This window comes from Dromaius novaehollandiae, chromosome 3, assembly GCF_036370855.1.
Source record: "Dromaius novaehollandiae isolate bDroNov1 chromosome 3, bDroNov1.hap1, whole genome shotgun sequence".
NCBI classification, from domain to species: Eukaryota; Metazoa; Chordata; class Aves; order Casuariiformes; family Dromaiidae; genus Dromaius; species Dromaius novaehollandiae.
The window spans coordinates 104,626,138-104,652,254 of record NC_088100.1 but is presented as its reverse complement, the minus strand read 5'-3'; the positions used below and the strand labels follow the sequence as shown (position 1 = coordinate 104,652,254).

Sequence of the window (26,117 nt, the reverse complement as noted above, 5' to 3'; positions counted from 1 at the left end):
TTAAAACTTTCCAGATTTTAAAAGTAACTAGAGTTTGCCGAGTCAGGATGAACAGGCCTAAATGTCACATGCAGCAAGGCTGAATTAATTGGGACTGCTTGTGTACATGAAGGAAGTGTGTAGAAGGGAAGCAATGGCAGAAGTGGCTATCAGTATTTTTGTTCAGATGTCTTTGAAAACTTTATCGATACTGATCATAGCTTCTCAAGGAGTTCTCTCGATATGGCACAATGTAGATAATGGTGGGAATTCAGAGTTTGGGGATCAGGTGCGAAGAAGACACATCAACACACACGCTGCCTGCGACTTGAAATCTACTTCTTTTCCCTGAATGTAATAGTAGGAAATGCTTCATTCTTCTATTAGAAAATTACTCACTCGGTACACGTGTTGGATAGCTGGTGAGGAACGTTTTGCATACATGTCATTGTGCAGAGTTTTTCTCAATATTAGTAAAGGTGCACTGGCATTCCTGTCTAATTATGGATATTTTGTAGAATCAAGTCCTTCACTGACAGTTTCGCTATTTTTATGTGCCTAAGGTGTGGTCAGTAAACTCTGCAGGCCGGACACCGAGTGGCTGGTCACGCTGCCGGACTGGCCCTGCCCCTCCTGAAGGTCTGGGACCCCCCCTGTTTGACACAGTGGCATCCACGGTGGCCGTGGTGAACATCAGCCCTCCTCTTAAGCCAAACGGGTTAGTCAGTATCTACAGGCTGTTTTCAAATGATACCGGAGGCACTGATGTGGTGGTGAGTACCATCTAAACTATTTTTGTACTTCCATTTGAACTTATTTTTTTTAGCTTTGACAGTTTTGTTCTTACTAGCTGCTACTGCTGGTTACAGACTTTCTTCCTCTCTGGCATTCTCTTTTTTTTCCTGCTCTGCAATGCTCTCTTCTGGACAAAGCAGGACCAACACTCTCACTGAGCTAAATGTTACGCTTCTGAAGGAATTAACCTCACCATTCAAACCTCTCTCACTCAGTAATATGCTGTGACAATGTGATGAGAATCTCAAGTATTGTTCAGGGATGCCTAACCGTCCAAATGAAATACTTCTAGACAGCTCCCGCCAGCCCAAGTGGTTCAGGTGGAAACTGTAGCTAGTAAGAAACCAGTCATGTGCTTTGGAGATCATACAGTTTTGAGTTCAGAAGAGAATGCTGTACATGAATTGCCCTTAAAATCTTACTTGTTAATAAGAAGCCCTTAGGAATAACGCAAGCAGCAAGATGACTTTTTCTGTCTTTGATATCTCAGCCTAGACTGTCTCAAAAGATGTTCTTAATGCTGACTTCTAGAGGGGGATCTTAGCTGTTCAGGCAAATCTCAGCAAACCACTTCCTTAAGTAATCTCTGGTTTTTTTGTGTCCATGTACATGTCAAATGGGAAATTCCAGGTGTAACCATGGAGTCAGTGTCTTCTCTAGCTTGGGAACTGCTGTGTTGGAGAGGCCCATAGGAGAGATTCTGAAGGGTTCTGTATCATCCTGAGAGGTTTCCTCACTTTTTAGGTGTGCCTAGCCTGTGGGCCTAGGAGGCTTCCCATTCACTAGTGTGGGAGCTAAGAAAGAATGGCTTTACACATGTGCATGATAGCAGATTGCTGTTATTTCTTTGTTTTTGCCCAGGAAGGTTTAACAGATATGAAGAGACTGCAGCAACGCTGGGGATGCTTTAGCAGGGCTGAGGTGCAGCTTGGGTTTTCCCTCGGGATAGGATCGATCAGGTGTACTGAAATGACCAAAGTCAGCTAAACTAGGGAACCTGCAGGCCTTCATTAGACTTATCAAATGGGGAGATGTGAGCAAAGTCTAGGGCTGCAGAGGGTGCCTGGAGCTGTAGCACCAAATCAGTGCAAAATACTTGAATACCTTTTGTCTGTAACATGATCTGTTTGCCTTTTATGAGTAGATAAATATTTTATCTAGTATGAGGGTTTTTTCACTTGTCACATCTTGCTTTGCTTGGAAGCGCTGGGGACATCTTCCCAAGTCATCAGTGCTGTCCATGAATTTAAACTGCTTACTGGTCGCACATTACACATTTATTCCTCTCAGTGTCATTGACTGCATCTATATCAGATTCAGCCAGCTCATCTCACTGGTACCTGTATGGCTTTCCATTTTCATCCCCTCGTACCTGCCATGCTGCTCGCTTGTCTCTGGCACTGACATCATACAGTATCAAGTGCTTTCTTCCGTTTGTTTGACTCATTCCTTCCTATTTTCTGCTGCACTCTGCTGAATCAGGTGCTGCCAATGGGAGCAGATGTTGCCTCTTGATGGTGTTTTCTGCATATTTTGATTACTTTGGCTTTAGAAGCTGTACCCGCAAATAACTATGGCCACGAGGTGAAGTGGCGGTTCCTGCAAGCAGTTTCAGAACAAGATCACAGTTTCCATTGTCAGAACTGTGAAGTCTCCCTCACTGAGTGTGGGAGAGTTGCCTACAGGCTCATCGAACGCCGTAGCTGTTTAATGCAGAGCAACATTGCATTGGCCCTCAGCTACCCCACTACAAAGTGTGTTCTCCTATCATGTAAACTGACACACCAGACATTCCCATCACTCTTGCCAATGCTGTCTGCTGTATCCAAGTCAATGGAGTCTGTGAGATATGCATGTGTATTTGCTATGCTGACTTAACCATGGAGCCTTTTCTCACATTCATTTCTTCTTGCTCCAGTACCACTTAGTCCAAAGTTTCTCCTTAAAGATTTTCAGTTTCTTTTTCTCAGAATGACACTTACAACCTGTTGTACAGTGGTTACAGCTCAACTCAAGAGGTTTGTGAGGCCATTGATGGCACAGGCTTTCTCTTTGAGTGGTACCTTTTTTAACCTTGTAATGGGAAGAAAATGAATACAGAGTTCCCAGTGCACAGCAGCTGCATTAATGTCAGGCTTAGAGCATATGCAGAACTTTGTGCCCTTCTTCTGGAGTTAATTCACCCCATTAACTCTTGCTTAGTAGTTATGCTGCTTGAAGCTGTGTAAAGTTCCCTCTTAAATTTTATAGCTATCAGAAGGGACTGCCACCCAGCAGACAATACACGGGCTAAAACCTTTTACCACATACACCATTGGTGTGGAGGCCTGCACCTGTTTCAACTGTTGCAGCAAAGGACCCGTTGCCCAAATCACCACGCAGCCAGCTCCACCCTCTGAGCAGCCCCCTCCGCAGATCCGCACCGTGACCTCTAGGAACGCCTCTTTCCAGTGGAGTGCCCCACAGTCACCCAACGGCATTGTCACCAGGTAAGACCTGCAGCCCAGCTGAGCCTTCCCATATCACTTGGCATGGTGGCAGAGCAATCTTCTTGAATGTGAGCTGGAATCACATGGCCAAGAGCTCTGGTCAGTTGTGACAGCTATGCTCCTCCTTCCCAGTGTGGGTGATGATATCCCTGTGGCCTACATTCCATCCAGGAGATGGTCACTTGCAACAGTTGCTTTTCTCCTCAACAGGCTACTGGGGAGATGGACACAGAGGGAAGGGACTCTTTCATTATGCCCCAAATTGTCAGTCCCCCAAAGCCAGATATGGGGAGGCAGCGATGAGGTGGCAGTTCTGGAGGTCTCTGGCTGCATCAGCCGCTACTGTGAGTGGAACTAGCTGCCTGACAGCTGTGTTTGCACAGCCAAAAGGTTGTGAGAACAACTGGCAGTGAAGGGACAGCTGCATCTTGTATTTACTAAGGCAGGTCAGCTACCTGATTTGCAGAACTGAACGGCAAGGTAACAGGCATCAAGAATCTCATTGTGGCTATGAATGACAAGAATGATTGTAGATAGCCTACAGCTGGGGTCAAATTCTCCAGGAGAAAAATGAGCATTAGGCCCATTCTGTGCTCTGGTAGCCAGACATAGAGCAGCTGGGACGAAATGGTCCTCACTGGTTGGTTGGCTGTTATATAGTTAAGGCTCTTGATTAATCAAAATATCAATCTTCTTCTCAGCTATGAGCTCCACGTGTATATGGCTTGCCCCCTGAACCTACAGCCTGCAGTAAAGACTTGCAGTCCTGGCCCAACTGAAGTGAAGTATACAGGAAAAGGACAGAGTGCCAACGTGTCCAACCTTGAGCCTTACACAACTTACAACCTGAGAGTCGTGTCTTACAATTCTGTTGGCAGCAGCGCCTCGGAATGGATTGGTTTCACTACTGAAAAGGAGCGTGAGTATGAGAAATGATTCACAGATCAGAAATTCTTGTTTCTGTTGCAGGAGGCGGAATAGAGCCAAAGAAATCTGCCCCTTTGTGAAAGCTGATGTCCCTAGAAGTCTGTTCTTACATGTCTCCAGTTACTGTGCCTCTGCTGCCAATTCACTGTAATTCTGCTCTGTGGCTTGACTGCTCATTTCCTTAAGTATATTTCTTTGCTCATCGTTTGAGTTCACATCCTCTGTCTTCTGTGAAGAGGAAACCTTTTATTTTATTGAGAATGGGCAGCAAAGTTATAGAACATAAAATATTGAAGCAATACCAGAAGACTGATGTGCAGTGATAAAAATGTTGCCAAAAACAATCCCTGGAAGAAGTGGACATCTTAAAAGAGACCTGGTGATTCTTTTCAGGAATAATCTTATTGTCCTAATTCAACCCACACTTCTGCCTGGGCCCATGGGAGTTTTACTTGGATTTAATCTGAATGGATCCTCTTTGACACTGAAGTAAGAATTCGCTACTATCAAACAACCACAGACAGTACTTTATGGTCATGTGGTGATCTGCATGGAAATTAAACATGCAGGACTTGTGCCTACGGTCAGAATAGATTTTACCATCAAAACTGAATTTGTAGTAGTCTAACATCAGCTTTTATTGAAAAGATCTATGGTGCTGTAGCTAGAGTCGTTCTATAACAGATGAGATGGGCATTTCACCTCAGCCTGACAAATCAGGACAAAGAGGATGTTAACTTTTTATCGTATACCGTGAGTGTTAGGATTTCAGAATCACCTTTCTAGAAAACCCTTTAGCAGCAATTGCTAGTTCTGCCTAGTAGTTATTAAAATGCATCTGCTACAGTGTGGGGATCCTCAGCTGAAAATTTGGGGTGGAACAGCCCAAGATTTTCTTTAAAGTGATCATTAAAGAAAATGGGCCTTGTCTCTAAAGCTGTGTTTTGTTAAATTGCATGCTATTGAGGTAGAACATTATCACAGACTCTTAAATGGAGAAAATTCATGACAACCAGGTATCCAGAATGAAAGGGTTTGAAAGCCAGTTTCTAACCCCTGCCCACTGGGTGTGCAGCCCTTCTTCCAGTCTTGTTTTTCTTGCCTTGCTGAACTACTCCCAACCTGTCCTCCTGAGTCAGTCTGAAAGTCTCCTTCCTCTTGCCTGGAAGACTTGATTTGGTGAAACAAGGCAATCAGCAGCAAAGTGCAGCTGGACAAGCTGCTTTCTTATGAACAAACCAGCACACAGTAGGCACACAGTTTAATGACAAGGGCACAAGAAAGCACTACCTTAAGTCTTTCGTCAGCAAGCTGTTGAGCCCAACTGACGAACTCTTCCTCCCCAAAGTGAGTTTTGTATTTCTGTTCTCTCTGCCTACTGTCTCTTCTTGCTTTTCTGAAATGCAATGTTTTCATGTATTTGCATGTGTTAAAAGATAATCTGGGGCAATATCTGGGGGCTTGCAAAAGCATTCTTTCCTTAGCCAGGTTTGGTTCTTTGGTTTAAGCAGCCAGGTATGCTGTTAAGTACAAGCTGAACGCATACAACTTCCTATATCTCCCTGTCACCCATATTAAGCTGGGGTTTAGCTTTTACAGTTTTTGTGTTTATGCCACCTGTTGAAAGGCAGAGGAAGGCAGGTGTATGCTTTGATTTTAAAGATATTGTGAGACATTTCTGATTTCTCAATGTAGAGGCAGCTTTCTCTTTTCTCCTTGTATCTTCCTGCTCACACACATGTATGTGAGAGAGAGAGCAAGCTTGTATCATTTTTTTAGTCTCTGTCTCTAGGCTGTCGAACTTAGAGTCATGCCTGTTGCCTAGAAATGAGCTTTTTCCTTCTTCTGCAGCACCCTGGTACAAGGCTCCGTTCTCAGTTGTCAGCAATTTATCTACCGTCCACGTAGACTGGAGTCGAACTTTTGTGCTGAATGGACGCCTGAAGGAGTACGCATTAACTGAGAGTGGGCAGCGCATCTACAGTGGCTTTGACACTGAGCTGTATTTACCACGGACATCTGACAAAAGTCAGTTTCAATTTCCTATGTCTTTCTCTCTGTGAAATACTTTTGGGCTAAATTAATATTATGGTGTGCTAAATTTAAGAAATATCTCTCCATAACCACCCCAAGCTAAGAGCACAGGAGTGTACTAAAGACACCTGTCACTTGCTAACTGAATGCAACCCCTCTGTTTAAAAATATCAAAAAAATATCAAAACTGTTCTCATGTGTATCTGGTATGTAGAATAGGGGAAGAAGCTGGAGGACTGAAATCCAGATTCTACCAACCAGATAACCAAGAGCTTGGTTAAGAGATACCGTGAGGTTCATTTTGTGGGCTTTGCAACTGCACTTCCTTGTAAGTGGAGAAATGAATGGAAATCTAGGAAACAGCTCTAGCTACCTATGACTACCCTCTGAATCTTTGCTGAATGCTGTGGCCCAGATCACTGAACTGCATCGAAGCAGATGCTTGAAATGAAACACCCAGGAGCTAAGCTTCCCTTAAATGTTTTACCTGACTGGGTGATAATGCTTTTGTTCATTGTGAGACTTTTCCCAAATCCTGGACTGTGGCTGCAATTCCACCTTTCAGGGTTGAAAAAACATGGAAGTCATCAGCTTCAGAAAAGACTGGAGCCTGATTTTTTTCTTTAAACCAAACTAAGTCGGCAGCTCTTGGAATCAGCTGTGTTTTGAATGGCAGTTTTTGTTTCAAAAATTCTTGGCCTTCAAAATACAAGCAAACTCTGACAACAGGGTAAAAAACAAGAAAAGATATTGTCTGTTTTTAAATGCTTTTGTGGTATTTAAGGGATTTCTTTCTTTTTTTTTTTTATTTCCCAATTACTGCAATGATGCTAATACTTTTTTAGGTTTTTTAAACTCAAAAGTTCTTAACAAGTCTGAATCAGCCATGAACTGAGCATGAGGGATTTGGGGCACAATGATGGATAAATTGAAAGCTGCTAATTGCATGTCATTGAAAGAGAGAAGATTGGGTGGTAAAATGGGAATATGATTTGTAGCAACATTATAGTGGGGGCTACTTATGATCTGCCATAGTTTATAGTTTAGAAGTTTAATACCCTCGTACAAGGGATTATAAGGCTCTGATGTGGGGCTCATCTGGGTTATGTGCTATGCCCAAATATACCTTGGCTTTTCTCAGACTTGGCTGTCTGTACTCATCAGTAAAGACATCATGGTGGAAAAATAGCACCTAAGGAATTTGGTTTTCTCCTGCTGATATATTTTCCAACCTTTTTGCTTAGCCTTTTTCTTTCAAGTGACCTGTATCACTGATGAAGGGACCGCCATGACACCGGTCATCAAATACAGCACTGGAGATGGACTTGGTAAATATATGAAGAAATTATCTAGAACCTACTGATTTTATGTGCTTGTGGTAGGCATTTGATATGTAGTGCATGCCAGACAGAATGGAATCTCATCCGTAGATCCTTAGTGCCTTAAGTATAAGGTATGCAGATAATGGGCCTTTATTCCCATGAATTTCCGTTTCTTTACACCATGATCAGCTTCAGAGCCTTTCTCTGGCCTTGTAATGGTTTCTTCTTTTATTTTTACACAGTCAATTATTTTGCTCCCAAATGTAGTGCTTTTTTCCTAGTGAATAGTATCTGTTCTTTTTCAGATTTTTAGCTCCAAATTATTATACTGAATTCTAATCCTGTCCTCCCACATTGCTCCTTAGTTTGACAGTGAAAATACACATCCTGTCTTCTTCTCCCTGCCCCCTCAACAAGTCCTTCCATCCAAAGAAAGAAGCAAAGCACCAGCTCTTTATGTATGATGCTTCAGCCACTTATGGTTAGCAGTTACCCCTGGGACATGTTTCCCTAACCAGTTTATGAGAATGTCACATGAGATGGTGTCACAAGTCACACTGGAAAGACCGGGTTTATAGCACCTACTGCTTTCCTGCCGTCCAGGCCCTTTGCCTGTTTCATGCAATCAAAATAGTTTGATGTGATGAAATCCAAGTCAGCTGTTGTGTGTTGTCTTGTAGATGCCAACCACAAAAAAGTTTCAGTTTCCCGTCGTCCTTCCCATCTCCCAGTTTTCTGGGAACCAAAGTTAAGCTGGAACCATTTTCTGTCCTCATGCATCTCTCTGACATTGTTTTTATTCATTTATTTATTGGTTGAGTTGCCTCTTGTTCAGCATCTTCTTAAAACAGATGGGCCTTGTCTTTGCAATTGCTCTTTGCACAGGAGTTCCATCATGTCCCTTTTCATGATCTTGCTCCATCCTCCTGCAGAATTTCAGGCAAGGCTGCAGTAGAGGTGTTGTGAAATGTTCCCAGTTGCTCTACATCTGTCACCTTCCACAGTCAGTTCCTTTGTTCTTTTGATTGCTGGTTGTACCCAGAGTCTATTGCCAACTGGATCAGCAGCACAGGCAAATTGCAGCGTGAGCTTGCAAGTGAAGATGATGGGAATTCTTTAGCAAAGAATCTGGATGCACATGTTGGATTGCAAATAACCAGGAAAGCCTGTCACTGAAATTTCTGATGCTTGTGTCATGTGTGAGCAAAGCCAAGTAGCTGATTTTTCTAATAAGCTGGGGAAGAGGATGTTTCATGTTGTTTTGTTTTGTATGAATTTATCACTTGTTTCTATTCAGTCTTTCTCCCACTCTCCTTTTAATGATACAGGCCTGCCACCACCTAGTATTGGCACTGTGCTGGAGAGAGAGAGAGAATGTCCTCTGTCTGTACCTCTCTGAAATTACTGTAGTCATTTCCACTCCTCAAGGTTATATGGAAAACCCTTTTTTCCTTTTTTTTTTTTTTTTTTTTTTTTTTTTGCATTCCACCTCTACTGCCTGCTTTCTCAGGAGCTGCTGATGCAGTGGTGATTTCCAGCCTGAGCAGCAATGCCAGAACTTTAAGCAGGGTCTCTTGAGGGTAGTAAGCTTTTTATTATAGCCCGCTAGCATATTGAACCATTATGCCACCTTGAACATAAGTGCAAATAAGCACATGACGACAAACTGGCTTAAATTTCTGCCTAATTTATTAGACAGAAAAGGGATAGCATATTGTTAAATGGCTTTCTCAAATAACATTCCCTTTCTCCCCTACTCCCTCTTGATATTTACAGGTCTGATCTTGACAACACCTGGAGAGAAGGACAAAGTGGAGGCCAAAAGTGCAAAATTCTACAATGAGCTGTGGTTTGCAGTGTTGATGGTAGTTCTAGGTTTGATCCTCTTGGCTATTCTTCTCTCCTTAATTCTTCAAAGGAAAGTCCACAAGCAACCCTATGCTCGAGACAGACCTCCTTTAGTTCCACTCCAGAAAAGAACATCACCAATGAGTGTGTATTCGTCAGGTGAAACCCATGCGGTACGTTGGGCAAAATGCAATGTTGTGCACCCATCTTCCTATTCTTTTATCTGGACATTTTTACCTTCATCATTTTGTTGCACTCTTGGTTAGCAAAGGATGGTTGTCCAGGGTTGGAAAGAGGCTGTCTGGTCTACCTGTGAAGGTATGAGGTATCCTCACAGAGAGCCCAGCTACAGACATTTAGTCCAGAAAGATCCCTGCAGCACCTGGTCTGCAGGACCTGAAGTGCTTCTGATGCCTTATGACAAAATTTGGATCTGTAGTAACAGAAAGATCCAAACCTACTGCTGCCCACGTGGTGTTAGCTGTCATCTGCAGTAGGGCTGCGGAGAAAAGGCCTCTGTAAGCTATGACATCTGAAAGGCAGGTTTTCAAAGAGGCATGCTGGAAGAAAATAGGTACTAGAACATACTTTTCAGAAGAACCTTTTGTGTGGACCCAACTATCTGTTGTGAATGGCTAACCAGGACCAATTTTGACAGTCTTTTCCATGAAATGTTTCTGCAAAAAACAGAACTTAGGAACAGAGTCTTTCTTTCTAGTATCCACACACCACCCAGCTGGAATGCTCTCAGATGAGCTCCTTTCCAGGAAGATTTGGGGGAGAGTGAGTCCGACCAGGAAAAAGCTGGGAACCTTAACAAAATGTGCCTGTGTGCATGCATGCACACAAAGCCACACTGGGAGCACCAGAGGGATGGGAGAGGGACTGCTGGTGCATGATAAAAGCAAAGGCTTAGTATTATTGTTATGATAACGTTATAATTCTTTAAAAAAAAAAAAAAAAAAAAAGCATGAAGAACATGCTCCACCATGCACAAAAAGAGTAGTAGTACTATTCTACGCTTTGATGAAAAGCAAGGCAAAAAGAATATGGTAATTGTTATGAGACCGAGAACTGGAACAGCAGTGCCCTCCCCTTTCATGCTTCTTCCCAGACATAGGCCAGAAAATGACTCCTGTTGTCACTTCTCAGCTTCTTTTCCCTGTAAGTGCCATCAAGCAGGGTAGTGACTCCTGCATCCTTCACGCATTCTGTTACTTCTTGGCTCAGTGCCAAGAAGCTGCATCTGTGCCTCAACTAAGCAGCTCTTGGAAACAATGGAATTTGCAGTGTGTCCCTTCTCCTGGCAAGGGCTAAGAGTGTAAGAAACTTCCTTTTTGGTCTCATGGTTTTGATTCCTTTTCTTCTACAGTCTGTCATATTGTGTTGTTCCGCTTGACTTTAAAATGTCTTTGCTGTTGGCATGCCTGCACAATTGCTTTTCAAGTTCCTGCCCTTTCCTTTTTTTTATTATTCTTCTTTCTTTTTTTATAAAAGCTCATGGAGTTAATAGAAATGAAGATTCTACAGTGCATCAATTGAAGGACTAATCTGGAAAGCTAGGATAGCGCTACTATGAAGTGGTACAATTGCTCGTGTTTTACAATTGCTAGCGAGGTCATGCAGCAAAGAATGCTGGCTGCCCACACAGTATTTGATGACCAGTTAAAAATTAAATAGCACCTCATCTCTGCCAGTTTCCCTACTCCCCCACATCCTGCTACAGTGCCCTCCCCCCTCCCTTCAGTGAGCTGCAGCTAATTCACTACCTCTGTAAGGAACAGAATGCACACTGCATTGCACCTTACGCTGCCCTGATGCTTTTCCTCCCTCTCTTTAATCCCAGTTTGAGACTGTTGCTGACACATCCGATTCATCAAGCAGTGTCACTCTCAAAAGTTACACAATGCATTTGGAGGTAGAGTTGTTAGCTTGGAGATTTGCGAGATGTGTGATGTGCCAGCTGAACCAAAGAACATGCATGAAGGCATCTTACATGGCATGTGTTTTTCCTGGTGGGTGAATGCCTACTCCTTGCTCATGTTAACTGAGAAAGAGCAAGTCTGCTAGCATGCTCTTGCTGTGCAAGTCTGGAGTATCATTCTGGTATCATCCAGAACCCTTGGACCTCTGCCTGTTGGCTAATTTTAAAAAAAAGGGGGGGGGGGAGGAAAAAAAGGTCAGGGAAATGCCTGACCTATTTTTTTTTTTTTTTTAATTACATGATTGTCTGACAAGGGGGAAAGGTCCATTTTTTTTTTTTTTTCCCCCTTCTGTTTATATCTGTGCTTGATTTTTGAAGCATGGACTTTTCTGGTCTGTTCCACTCCTGATTTCTTCTTTTGTTTTGTTAGCTGAAGTGTTTGAGACCATGCCCTTTATTTTTTTGATTTACTGGTTTTTGCTTTCTTCCTAGGGGCTGGCAGATACTAAAATCCCAGGAGCTGGTTCTCCCACAAGCAACCGCAGTGTCCATATTGCTTCTGTGGCGCAAATACCGAGTCAGCTAAGTCACAGGTACTCCCAAGCCTCTCTTCATCGTAGTGTCAGCCAACTGATTGACATCTATGACAAAAAGTCTACTGTTGAAGAATCACCTTGGGATGCCATTCTTCGTAATCACGGCAACAGTGGCCGTGGCTTGGTAAGAACTCCTGTTCCTCCGTGATGCTGTTGTGTGTCAGCTGCTAGCAATTTGTATGTTTTGTTAGACTCATGAAAATATTGTCTGCTCTATCAAAAGTACCTGGAGATATAATCCAAGACCTAGGAGGATATGGTCAGAGATCAGATCCTCAAAAACCTTCCTGCCTACCACTCTCTTCTGGAGCTGCAGGTGACCACATACTGCTCTAATAGGATGTAAAGGGTCCACACTCTTGCACATCAGTCCTTAGTTTCCATTGCACCAATAACTCCATGACCTACTGGGTGCGTGAATCTTGAACTTACAGGCTTTTCTCTCCATGCATTTCAGCAAATGTGTATAGGGTTGTCATGGCATCCTTCACACATGTAGTGCCAGAAGTAGAGGCTTGTGGTCTCGTGACTCCTGTTCTGTGGCCTTGTAATGGAGTGCTGAGGGGACCCACTCTGTCCCTATGCAGCCATCACAGGAGCCCTCAGCTCTTCTAGCAGTGACAACAAATGACATCAAACTCTAGTCCTATGGGTACAAACAGCTGGGGGGGGGGGGCGGAGGAGAGGCACACATGAGGACAAAGCTTCTATCCTCTGAAATGGGAGAGGTTACAGCTCTTCTGAAAGGCCAAGGGAACTGGCAGAGTTTTTCCTTAAGATGTCGGCACCACTTGCCAGCACAAAAGCAACTCTGCAGCCTGAAGAATGGCCAAGTACTCGCCATGGAGGGCAGGAAAGTAAATGTTGCAAAGTCAATGCTCAGAATGAAGTTTGCCATGTAGTCTGGTTGCAGTGGGAGAGAATCAGTGTGGTAGAAGTTGGCTCTCTTGGTCAAGAGCCAAATCAAGGTTGTTGTGGATTCAGTTTTGGCTATTTGTTTCCACACCTGGACATGAGAAGAGGCTCTTCTCTTGAATAGTCCGTTGTCAGTCAAGCTAAGAAACAGAGTGTGTCTGCCACCATTTACTACTGCTGACATATTGGTTAGGCCTCAAGAGGCCATGATGCTGTAAACACTTGTAAGCTGCTCTTTATACTTTACAAAGCTGTGTGCCTTAGAGGTTTGGGGATTGTAGGGAAGGCGACTACGACAGGACTGCCCAGTGTCACTGTAATGGTCTTGAACACTCAAGTATAAGTTATGTTTCTTGAGTCTAGGAGAATGGCAACTGCCATTCCTCTTTGGCCCCAGGAAATAGGCTTTATATCTAGACCACCACCACCAACCCACTGCCAGCCCCCAGCCTCCCCTGAGCAAATGTGTTGGAATGGATTCTGGGGCCAGAGAGAAGGAAATATTCCTTCCCCCCCCCCCCCCCCCCGCAAAGCTAATGCTAAGTTAAAAAGTTCTTCCTTTAAAAAAAGAAAGAAAAACAGATGGGTGTGAAGGGCATGTCAAGTAGTAATAAGGTTAGTGGGCATATACGGTTGTCACCGATTGATTGGCTCTTGTCCAAAATATGAAGTGAGCTGGAGGAGGATGGTATCACTTACTTATAAATCCAAGCCACTTCCTTGGAATTTCTTCTTCAATGGTCCAAGCATTTAGAAGAGCTGGAACCTATATGTATGCTGTACTACTGAGGGGTCACTACCATTGCTGCCATACTAGCTTAGACTGTAAGAAAGAACAGCAGGACCAAGGATAAAGCCAAGGTAAGCATATCGTGATACTTAGGTCCAGGCTCCTGTAGGTGCAGGTGCACAGCTTGCATTGATCTGCAGCTATCTCATGGACTTTCTGAGCCAGCAGTATTGGCTTTGTAGTTCATTGCCCTCAGTGGCTGCCACCTTTGGGCCACCTTTGAAACTGTTCAGGTGTTCCACAACTTACTTACTTAACTATAAGCTTTTCGCAGAGCTGTCTTCTTTCATGTGTTTGAGACTCTTCTGCTAGTTTTCTGTGATTTCAGCCACTAGTACCTGTGCTGGAAGACTGGTGACAACCTTCCCTGCATTCTTCATGCTGCCCTCAGTTTCAGAGAATTCCTTTATAGCTTTGCTCTCCCCTTTGCACATTTTCCACATAGCCTACTTGGTTATTAGGCTTGCAGAAAAAGTCCATTCCTTTAGCTACTATTGCCACCTTTCTCTGATCTTTTTGCAGTTACACCATATCCTTGTTGAGGTGTGCATATTCAAGATGTGTATGTGCACAGATTTATACCCCAGCATAGTGATTTTTTATTTTGATCACTCCATTCCTTTCCTCACAGTTCCTAACATTCAAATTGGTGGGGGGGTTTTTTTTTTGACTTGATTTTGAGCCTCATTCTGACAGCTACCCTATCCTCATGATTTTATTTCTTGCAGCCTCACAGTCAACCTAGGATGATATTCCTTTATAAAACCCAGTTAGCCAAAAGAATGGCTTCCTGATGGAAACTGTTGCTCCTAACTGCTTCCTAGTGCCAACACTATGATTTGTTTTAGCTTGCAAACCTGGCACATACAGAGGAGAGGAAAAAAACAAAAACAAAAAAAAAGCCGAGTAATTTGGGGCTGCTAGCAAGTTTTGTCGTGTTCCCCCCCCCCCCCCCCCCCCCCGCCCCGGCAACCTTTTTTCATCTTGCTGTTCAATCTATTGGATGGTTGAAGTGTCCTAGCACAGGCATCTGCAGAACAATACTGGTGCTCTCTTTTCTCTATGGAACAAGTCTGTTTATTTCTCTCCTGCTTCCAACTCCTTCTGGAGCTAACTAGTTCCTTTGAAGAACATCATTAATTGAGGAACTTGTCTCCTGGAACTCCAGGTTGGTGGCTACACTGACTGACTCCCCTTTGTCCATATACATGTCACCCTGCCCCCCCCCCCCAACCCCTCTGGTTGCAGTTGCTGCAGGGATATGGTATATTCTGTTCTTAAAGGGGTTTGTGTGGAAAGCAACAAGGCAAGCAGCACAGCTGGAGGTGTATAGTATGACTCAGGAAAACCCTTGAGTCCAACTCTTCCTTGGCTTAAGGCAGTTTTTTTGGACCAAGCTCTGGGAAACAAAGAAAGACAAAGCAGCAGCAAGCTGGAAGCCAGCAACTATGCTTGGTTCAGATGATGCTAGAGTGCTTTGGCATATCACAAAGAAACATTTCTGGGGACTGGGAGGGCAGCATGGGGCATTCTTTTTTGCAAGAGGAAGCTGTCAGGACAGAAATGGAGAAACAGCAGAGGTGGTTCTGAGGCCCTCAGTAGGTTTCTTTATCTTCTTATTTACATTTTAGCACATGCAAACCCTTCTCCTTTGAGGGACCTCATACTGCCAGTGCGAGAGGCCTGCTTGCACTATCTGCCCTTCCCCAAATAGTAAAAGAATAGCACTGTTTTGTCAAAATGTTTCTCCTGACACTCTTTCATTGGAGAGTCAGGAATGCCCAAGAAGTCACTGAAGGCAGACAGACCTTGCATCTGAGCATCCCTCTGAAAATTATACAGAAAATATGGCAGAAATTTGGCTCAATGCATTAGCATGAATGCATTTTGAGGGATTTGAGGCATTCTTTTAGAAGCTCAAGGAACATGATCTTACCTAAATCACTGGTGACTTGGTTGTTGTAACAAAACCAAATGTAAACATGTATTCTTTTTCTTTTACATCTCTCTCTGACTTCTCCACCACACTGTAACATACGCTTTTATTTACTGTTCATAAGATGATATCAAGTAACTTTTTTTTTCACCTGTTACTATGAAAACCTAGGTGTTTTGGGGTCAGGTGCTTGAATGCTTTAGGTTCTTAGCTTGTGTTGGGAAAAAGAGCAAAACAGGTACAGAGGTAAAAATGTATTTACCTGACCTGACTGTTCGGAGCCTGTGTGGGTGTGGGGGTAGACTTAACTGAAGAAGCTCTCCTTTGGTCTAGTACAGCTGTGGCTTAACATGACTTTTTTTTCTTCCTAGAGATACCTAGATGAAGAGGATCTTGTCAATGTCATCAAAGGCTTCAGCACAGTCACCAAAGAGCATACCACGTTCACCGATACCCACCTCTGAATACCACAGCCACCTTCTCTAGAAAATAGAAAGTGGGTGTCTTGCCAAAAGCAGCCTGCATGGACTTTGGGGAGGGCATATGGCTGCTGCTTCCCTACCCCATGCCCACTAGTTAAGACAGAGAAGAACTGTTTATTGGGGGAAGTTAGTTAGCTTTTTCTTTTTCCTCCCCTCTTCTTTAACTGTATGTTAAGTTTTGTGTTAGTACTGACATCCTGAAAAGGTAAGATAAGAACAGTTTGAAAATCCCTAAGTCATACAATAGCAAAAGGCTATGAAGATACAGGTTCTCATCTTTGTCTCTTTTCTACCTTTCACCGTTGAGTCTTTTTTTAAAAAGGTCCAAAATGCAGCATGTGGCTAAAAGTGGCCTTCCTGGCAGGACAGCTGTCTTTTCTTGGCCTGACCAAACTCCAGCACAAAATTGTGTTCATGTGTGGGTACAAATAAAGAACAAGTGAAGGAATTCCTATGGAGTTGTTTTGCCCTTTGCATTTTCTGTCTGTCTCTCTCTTCCCACTCCTCTGTTCAAGTTTAAAAACATAATAATAATAAAAAAGCCATCAAATAACACTCAACTCTAAGCATGCTTTCTCAAAGGCAGAAAAACTCCTCACCCACTCCCTATTTAGCACTTGCTGTCACAGCCTTCCCCTTTACTTGCATATTACTGATCTAGAGGCAACAAGATTTGTTCGCCACCCCCAGTGAACTAGGAACAAACATCAAGCAGCCAGTGCAACACAGGTAGGAAAAATCATGTCAAGGCACCTGTAACTGAGAATTATTATACCACAACAGTAGACCTACTCCCATATTCACCTCTGTCCTTTTTTCCAGAGAAAGTGACAAGGAAACCCGCAAGAGATTGCCAGTTCTGGGTATTACATCAACCATATTTTTATGCATGCTCTCAGTCACAATCAGCAAAACCCATCATCTGATACTACCCATTTTCAGAAAGCACAAGCAACACTTTCTGGCAATTTATTAGCAATAAGAGGCAATATAATATGCTATTTTAAATAGCTTCCTCCTTAATCTGGACAAAACATTTCAGATCTCAGTCAGCAGCATACAGAGCAAGGGTGCCATATTCATCCCATTCATAAAACAAGACTATGGAGGCTGCCCTGTAAATTAGGCAGAAACCAGCCAAGACAGCAGCAGCTCTGCAGAGTAGTGCATGGCTGTGTCTAAAAGACATCTTCCATTAAGCAACTATGTATTCCTCTCTTACCCTCCCTTCCCCCCCGAACAAAAATAATCACAACATATAGCACATGCCTGACCATGTTTACGCAAGAATGCACAACAATATTTTGGACCAAGTACCGTACTACATTTTGGAATATCACATAAAGCCATACATAATGTGGAGGACTCATCAAATGTTTGGCAGCAGCCAGGTGCTTTCTTTTAACCTGCTTCCTTGCAAGTTTCATTCTGGACATCAGAACAAAACCCCACTCAAGAAGAAACCCACACCACACAGTGTTACGTCTGCTACTGGCCAGAGGGCACCTGCACCTCTCCTTTGCAACCAGCCACATTTTCACAAGCCATAGTCTTGGCAGGATGAGTCATTCTTCCGGTGACGTGGTGAAGCAGCTGTCTTTGTAGGTGATGGAGAAGCTGCACCAGGTAATTCAGGCCCACCTTCTGCAAGGATTGGTGGGGCAGAGGCCAGGAGAGGCACCTTCTTCCTTCCCAGGAACCCAGCTCCTTCAAACCCCATTTTCTTTTTGTTCTCTGCTTTGGCTTCGCTCTCCTCGTCTGGCCCTCTTCTTTTGAGATCCAGAGAACTCTCTGGCAGCCGGTGAACCTCTGAACTGCAACACCCACCTGCATCTGTCATGCCAGTGCCTCGCACTTCAAGTGCTGTTGTCACAACTGCCTTCCTGTCAGCTGCACTGCCCTCCGCTGTTGCCTTCCTAGCCTCTGTCTGGCTTGAGTTGCCATTTGCAGCAGATGCCTTTTCTACTGGACTTTTGCTGGATAAGTTAAAAGCCTGGAAGTCCCGGTAACTGTGAAAGCTCTCTGTCCGCCTTGCTCTTGCCAACAGGGGACTTTCTCTGTAAGGTCGCACAGAACCATACGTGGCTGTTTCGTGGATTGTTTCATGATGCTGCAATTGGAGGCTTCAGAAGAAACAAAGAGAGTAGATCTTAGGTGGAGAACAGCAGCCAGTTCTTTTGGATACCCTGCTCCTGCCCACTACTACCACTCTCCATAGAACAGCCACATATTCATCTCAACCCCCAGCTCAACACAAGAGCTTCCAAATCACTTACTTCACACTCTCTTAAGATGCTTTAATCTGCATGTGTATAAACCGACAGAAATCTAGGAGTATATGCATGTGTAGTTCAAAACACTTAGGTCATGGAATCAGGGGCTCATCTGCACTATTCAGGTCACCAAAACAGTCTCCATCTATCTGAAAAGTAAACTCTTTGGTGTCTGCAGCCAATGCCTTCCCTCTATGACCTACCTGGAATTAGATTCCCGCAGTCGGTTTGGCTGAACTACTGAGGTGGCAGGACTAATGTTGGGTGTGGCACAGCGAGACGTACTCAAGTCACACTGGTCAAGCAACTTCAGCAGCTCTTCCTCTGTTGGACCTCCAACATCTGAAAGAGGCAGCTCTTAGTGCCTGAGTCCATTTACACTGTTTGTGCACATCTGAGGACAGAAAAAGAACCACACCACAACTTACCCTTGTCTTCACTCTTATTAACCATGTCCATAGCTGTGGTCAGGTCCCACATCTGGATGCTGCCATTTGCATGGCCAGTGAAGAGGTAGCGGCGTGGCCTGGAGCCCATTCTGCTGGATCCTTCACATTCCCTCACAGTAAACGACGATATGGTAGTGCAGTCAACTGCCTGGATCTCACAGATTCTACAGGAAGAGAAACCCCAGGTCACCAAACACTTGCACTTGGCAGAGCTTGGCCAGTAAAGTTGATACTATTTTGATTATCTAAGAAGGTGTGAACCTTCCTGTTAAAAAACAAACAAAAACCAAAACACCTTTCTCCCCTGCATGACCAGCATGCTGAGCAGAGAGCTGATTGCAGACAGTAGCTTTACTTCATCGGCATCCTGCTTATTTTTATTAGCGAACCCCATAGGGCAAATGTCCATGCTTACAATGCTGAGAAATCCGAGGTTGCCACAAAACTGACAGCAAACAGCCCCTTATTATGGGGCCAGGGGAGGCAGGGCTGGACATGCTGGGAAACTAACCTGTAGAATCAACACATTTAACCGCATAAAAGATACACACACACACACACACCCCCAAAAAAAAAAAAAAAAAAAAAAAGAGAGAGAGTGAGAAACCAGGGTTACCTATACCGGTAAATTTTGTCTTATGAGAACTGCAGTATTGCTTGACATGGCAGATCACCACTTCCAAGTCACTTTTCCCCCATCTTTTTAGAAAGTGAACTTGGGAGTGGCAGGGAAAGGACTCCCAAAACTAAGCAACCAAGCCAGACCCCATAGCAAAGCTTCGTGTATTCCGAGTAACCTGTTTACAGCCCCCTATATTGCGCTTTTTACCCAAAGTAAGTCATCTAATAAAAACCCTCCATCACATACAAAACAAGACAGAAGTATTTAAGAAAAAAAAAAAAAAAAGAAAAAAAAAAAGAAAAAAAGCACATGAGTAATCCACAGGGCTCCTTTCATCAACTCAACAAGCATGAAGGCATCAATATTTGCTCCCAGATCCAAAGTTATTGGGCAAGAGACAAAGGAATAAGAGATGGAACAAAGCTGCACCATCATTTCCGATATCTGCCTAACAGGAAGAAAAGCAGCTGTGGACATTTGGCAACTTTCTTTGCCTCTATAGCAATGTACTGGAGTATTACAAAGGTAAGCCTAAGCAAACAATTGCATAGCTGACCTGGAAGACTTAAGGCTCTTAGTTTTAAGGATCTCATGTCTTCAAAAACAAGTGCAAAGGAAGCAAGGAAGAGGCTGCATCCCCATCCACCTTTGTGAGCAGCATAACCCCTGCCACCAGCAACGTCAGCGTTGATTTTGAAATGTAATGTTAGTATGGTACAAAGGCTGAGAGGTACAGGTTCTGTATAAGCACACAGATACTTGCACTGTGAGCCCATCCAATGAGCCAATATGAAGTGTCTCTCTGATATCACATTTCTCAAAATGCTGTTTGGCTTCTAAGTTATACAAGATTAAGGATTAAATATAGTTCTGTCATTGACAAACAAAACTGACTTCAGCCACAGCTGTCAAGCATGCTAGAAGCCTGCTAAAGGCACCCGCAAGCACCACCATGGAAAGGGAGACCTGACCACCTCAGGAGACCCCTTCCTTTCCCACTTCAAACTCTAAATATAAAGGTACCTTTTCCCAGTAGAAGACAGCCTCACAAAAAGCTTATTGGTGATGGGAACAACTTTTTGAATAAAGACCTGTTGATCATCACGCTCACCAAAGGGTCCTAGAGAGAAGAGAAAGATCACTTTGTTTGTTTCAGTTCCCTCACCCTCTTCCCCACACACTCCTGAGGATCCAAATTCTTATCAGTGTGACTACTGCTATTTTAAAGCACCACACCCAGGGAACCAAAGAATAACAACAGTTAGAAAAAGCCATCCAATAGTTAAATGCCTCTACAGGTACAAATCTTAAGAATGGGTGTCCTTTAAAACAAGCAAATCAAAAACACTCTTGAGTTTCCTGTTTCACACAGGAATTACTGTGTCAGTACAAAGCCCTACACTAGGCCTTTATAACAAGAATAAGCGCCTTCTTTTTTTGTAGCTTCCAGAAGTCTAACAGCCAAATCAGATTTCTTGTGCTATTACTGACCCCACCCTGTGTTCAATGAGCATCCTATCCATCAAAGGCTCATTTGCAAGACTCAAAGACAGATGACAAAGGAAACTACCTGTGGGTATCTGTGTACCCATATTTATCAAATGCATAGCTTGAGTATCTTGCTACAGATGCATTCTTTTTTTCGTTTGCCTCTGTAGTTTGAAGGCCTCAGCAAACTTTGTCACAATTTCAAGTTCATTTAAGAATTTTTCAACCGTGCATGATTTAACCCCTGCTGAACAGTTAACTGGAATTTGTAGTAAAACCCAAATCTTGCCATTGTCATCTGCTTCACTGCAGTGTCCTGTGCTTTCTATCATTCTCTATTTAAAAGAAAAGTAAAAAGCTACTTCAGTTTGCTGAATGAAGACATATAGTTTCTGTGACAAAAAGTTTTTCCTCCTCTTTCTTGTCAGCTTTAAAATGAGCCCTTTAAATGAACCCCACCTAAGTGTACTCACTTTATAAAGCCCAACCAGTAAATATTTCCAGATGAGTCTTACAGCTCCCTAACATCTTTTCAAGGGGAGAATAGTATATAAGAGCTTCAGCTGACTTGCTTGTTACTGGATTCGAAGCCACTGTTGAACCTTTATGAGACCAGTAAACCTACAGGCCCAGCACAGAGCACTTGAGAGATGTCCTACCAATGTCATTTCCAGAACAGTAACTGCCGTGACTCTCTGCTTCCTCCAGGGACAAGATTTTGAATGATGCAAGAGGTGTTGAGCCTGGCTGAGTTGAAATCATGCCCCGGAACCGAGTTACAGTCCATGTCCGTACATGGTTGTTATCAGCACAAACTAGAAAGGAAGATAAAGATGTGTAAATACCATTTACAAGGGATAATAACACTTTCAAGACAAGCTTCTCTACAATTTCTATAGAATAACTTTACAAGATCGAGTGACCAAGCAGAATTAGTGAATGTCACGTCATGTAGCAACTCTAGACAATTATCTAACAGTCTATGAATTGTTGTTGATGTCCTTTTTTCTATTAGTCACTTTTGCCTCTTCCCTCAGAAATTCAAGAAACAAACCAGGGCAGGTGGGACACAACATATTCTACAGACATTAAGGTCTGAAAGAGCCAGCACCAGGAGCTTACAGCACACTTCAGTCCTGTGTGTGCAGATGCTAGGACAACACATGTCATAAGAGCGGTCTGAAAGCATAAACCTCATCACATAAGTCTGCTCTTTTATTTCATTCATCAGTTACTCAGCTTTCTACATGCAGGTGTGCCCTTTCCATTGGTACTACGCGTTTAGCATCAAATCAGTTCCAAGTTGCAGGGGAACAGATGGCCTCTGGGCTGTTTGTTTGCAGCTTATTACATATTGTGTTTTCTGTTCCTTTACAAATAAATTGGGGTGGCAATGCAGCAGAAAGTAGATCTCTCCTCATGCCCTGGCTTCTGGACTCCAGGCCAGACAGATTCTTTCTTCCAGAGGGAGGGGAGATTGCACCTTCCATGGAAGGTGCGACAGGCACTGTCCAAAGTGTAGAATAGGGCAACACAGCAAAGACTGGGAGACTGTGGAGAAAAGCAGAGGCACAGACAGCCTTTGAAGCCATGGGAAGGCTTTATTTCTACCGGATACATTTTGCTGCAACCCAGAAAGCTCCTAAAAGGTTAAAGCAATACAAGACCTAAAGGACCTGACCACAACAAGGAGATTTGAGAGGGATACGTTTGTTTAAAACCCTTTTTTTCTTTTTCTCCCCACTAATGGCAACCTTTGAATGAGACAAAAGAAAGTTAGTTGTTCTAGTACCCGTTTAAATAAAACCTAGGTCTTTTAAATGCCAAACGTTTTAAGAAGTGTTCACTTTAAGAACGAGGATCCAAGCAAATCTCACCCAAAACTGTGGCCAACCTATTTCTATCATATGTGGAAACAAAGCAAGTTATGAGGCAATGCATACAAGTATTTCAGGGGGCAGGAGGAGGGAAGAACCACCAATACAAACTTCTGTGCAGAAAAAAAAATTACCTGACACAAGATGTTTCTCCGAGAGCATGATCTTTGTAACAGGACTTCGATGAACTGTGAAAGTCTGAAAGAGTTGAGGTCCAGACCCAACTGTTTCAGGGTGCTGTACAATCACCCTCACTGCTCCAGAGCTGGTGCCATATGCAATCTCAATCCAATTGCCACTTACACCTACAGTGGGCAAGAATACAGTTGTTCCCCTTGTCTTACTGTGGGCAGGGAATGAGGCAACAGAGAACAGTACTTCCAAGCTTCTACAATAGGAGAGGTACTTATTTTAAACATCATTTACTCTTCTTTCCCTCATGAACAGAGAACAAGTTGCACCACTGGAAAAAAGTTTGTTCAGTTCCATACTATGCTCTTCAACTCTATCTTAACAGCCTTCCCTTCTATCCTCTCCTCCCTCCTGGAGGTTAAAGGAAGGGATAAAGAAAGTCATTTAAAGATGTTGTTCTACATTCCAAGAGGATATTTTGGCACTCTTCACAGTGACATGGTCAATATGTGCCACAGACTGTTTACTTCTGCCTTAGTGGGAGGCAAATGGGAAGGCAAGGCAAGAACAGGGATGACTACAGTTAAAAAGGTCACTATGGTATCAATAAAGATATGGGAATAAACAGTTCCTCCAAGCTGGGTTTTTTGGGAGGTTTTTTTCCAGTTTAAAAGATAGCTGTACCATAGTTACAAAAAAGTACATAGATACAACAACTGAACATCATTCAGTAGCTGTTGCTGCATATCTAAATAGTTTTTGCTGTATTGATTATGAGAAAGTTTGATGGCAAGGCAAGGTCCTCTTTCCTCCCCCCAATAACTCACAGTATTTCAGTGAATACAAGTCATAATCTAAGTGCATATCTTGTGTAAAAGTGCTAAAACCAACAAATGTACATTATGTACAAACACTGATGTACAGTGCATTATGTTATTACATTATATATTAATGTATAATGCATTATGTACAGGCATATATGTACATATATCTAAAGCATATGCACCCATTTATACATATGTACAAATGTACAGATGTGAGAGGGATACAGCTACTCCCAATGTTCAACATTCATTTGGGGACAATACAGAAAACTGCATTGCTTATGTGCAGTGCTATTACGGCTGCTTTAACCCTGCTATGCTTCAGTAGAAAAAAGCCATTCAGAAAAAGAAAAAAAAGCCTCTGTAACAGATCCTCACTGAGCTTCAAGAAACATCAACAAAATACAATACTGACTTGTTTTAGGTGTGAGGTAGACACTGAGTGCTGTTATAGCATCATTGGAGGGATCATGGTACAATTCTGTCACTAGAAGATCATTGTCTTTCATTCGTAATGGGAACTTCTGCATGTCTGTGGGGAAGAGAAAATTGTTTATTTCTCTGAATAGACAGCATTGTTCTGATGTGACTTAGAACAATCAGACTAAAGAGTTTGTTTAGGAACAAAGCTTCCCAATACCACTTCCTTTTTATTCTGCCCTGTCCCCATATCTTACCTATATAATAGATGGAGCCATTGTTACAGCCCAGAAGCAGAAAAGACCCAGCAGTATCATAGCTTGTGATAGGGACAACATCCTGAACCTAGTGCAAACAGAAGAAAAATCCAAGAAGTTAGGTTGCTCCTTCCTCAGTTTTCAGACATTTGGGGTACATTCTGTTAAAGACCATCTGAGTTTGGTGCTGGTCTGAAGCTATTGCGGACGCACACACAATAGCATTCGTAAAGTACTGCTGGTAGATGCTTATCTGTGTTCCTCTAACAAACCAAATCTTAAGTCATGGAGTTCATCAAAAGTGTGCGTTCAAGCCAGCACAACTGACAACTGCTCTGGGGGATCCTTCTCCATGAGGAGGCACAAAACTTACTAAATGGTTGCAACTAAGCTTCAAGAGAGGAAGGCTATTTTTTTCAATATCCAAATGAATATACTTAGCACTTTCTGTCCTACATCTACTTCCCCTTCCCTGGCAACTCCTTAAGAGGTTGCTGTGCAGAGGAACTAAACATTGCCTTCCTAAGCCTTCCTTAACCTACAGTTCTTCCTTGTGGCCCTCTCCTAATCTACAAGGAGATCTAAGCCTCCAGCAGACATATAATGAGGGAATAAAAAAAAAAAAAAAAAAAAAAAACTCCAATCCCATTAGGATTTCACCTTTACAATACAGTCCATTCACATCAAGTAAATTGGAAGGCAACCCTGTCATATTTCACTCACTGGTCTATGACTTAAGGTCAAACCTCTCTTTGCTCTCCAGGCTCCAGAGGAGTGTTTATTCCCTCAGGGGGGACAGAGAGGTCTCAGACAAAGGAAAAGCTTTGCTTATCCTACCTATGATCCCCAATCCCAAGCAACCTTCTTGCTTCATCCCAGATGAAGAACAAGTCAAAAGCCATTTTATCCAGAGCATTCAAAACATGCGTGACCTCATACCATTTTTTTCCTGCACTCCATATATTTCAATCCGTCCATTTAATGGACACTGAATATTATTTCATGGAAATTTTAGCTTAAGTTCTCATTTCTCTCTGGCCAGCAGCATCTTTCTGATTGCTTCAGAGATTTACAAAATCATTTGCAAAATGCCTACAATGAATCTGTTGGTTAAGAAATTTTTTTTCTCCAAACAGCTACTACTCTAAATCAGGAAATGGTACTGGTTTAAAGAGAGTTTGTAAGCTTTCAAAACATTCTCTAAGCTTATAGCTCAGCCTTACAAAAGATTGCAAAATGAAAATAGCTTCTGCATATCTTCAGAGAGAAAGAAAGAAAAAGAGAGGCACTTGCCCTTCTTTCTTAGTTTCAACAACAATGCTCTTAGTTTATCCAAAATGCAGCGCAGAGCCAAAGCTAAAAATAAATTGTTCTTGGAAAGCACTTGGAATTTCCCCATATAACTAATAATTGAATGGCCTGAAGAAAGATCCTTGCCAACCATTGAAAGGAATTGCTATTTTTGATCTTAACATCTTTACATAGTTCTTTTTCAGATAGAACTGTTCAAATACACTATTCTTCCCACAATTCAGTCAACACTCTACCTAATTAAATGAGGCATCAAACAATCTGATCCAACTCTGTCTCAAAAGATTTTTTTCCAGACTACTTTAAAGAAGCAGGAAAAGAGCAGAAGGACAAGAAACTAAGATCTCCGCACCTAAATGTCTCTGGATCAGGGTACAGTGTGCCCGTGGACAAAAGCTGTATAAGGAAGTTCTCCCATCTGCAAAAT

At 42.8% G+C, this 26,117-nt stretch overlaps 2 protein-coding genes across 2 annotated transcripts in view; one reads left to right on the top strand and one right to left on the bottom strand.

Moving 5' to 3' along the window:
* The window catches only part of USH2A (usherin), a 407,004-nt gene extending 390,412 nt beyond the window's left edge, over positions 1-16,592 (top strand). The window contains exons 64-72 of the mRNA XM_064509686.1: positions 543-752; positions 3,025-3,263; positions 3,965-4,182; positions 6,042-6,218; positions 7,469-7,552; positions 9,323-9,567; positions 11,241-11,312; positions 11,811-12,038; positions 15,927-16,592. Coding sequence (XP_064365756.1) covers positions 543-752; positions 3,025-3,263; positions 3,965-4,182; positions 6,042-6,218; positions 7,469-7,552; positions 9,323-9,567; positions 11,241-11,312; positions 11,811-12,038; positions 15,927-16,019 — 1,566 coding nt within the window. The 3' untranslated portion in view covers positions 16,020-16,592. The remainder of the gene's footprint in view (positions 1-542; positions 753-3,024; positions 3,264-3,964; positions 4,183-6,041; positions 6,219-7,468; positions 7,553-9,322; positions 9,568-11,240; positions 11,313-11,810; positions 12,039-15,926) is intronic.
* Positions 16,593-16,990: 398 nt separating this feature from the next.
* KCTD3 (potassium channel tetramerization domain containing 3) overlaps positions 16,991-26,117 on the bottom strand; it is a 28,923-nt gene continuing 19,796 nt past the window's right edge. The window contains exons 11-18 of the mRNA XM_026102353.2: positions 24,380-24,467; positions 24,118-24,234; positions 22,881-23,051; positions 21,529-21,684; positions 20,405-20,501; positions 18,739-18,923; positions 18,514-18,652; positions 16,991-18,160 (exon numbers count right to left, since the gene is read on the bottom strand). Of these exons, the coding sequence (XP_025958138.2) occupies positions 17,575-18,160; positions 18,514-18,652; positions 18,739-18,923; positions 20,405-20,501; positions 21,529-21,684; positions 22,881-23,051; positions 24,118-24,234; positions 24,380-24,467 (1,539 nt within the window). The 3' untranslated portion in view covers positions 16,991-17,574. The remainder of the gene's footprint in view (positions 18,161-18,513; positions 18,653-18,738; positions 18,924-20,404; positions 20,502-21,528; positions 21,685-22,880; positions 23,052-24,117; positions 24,235-24,379; positions 24,468-26,117) is intronic.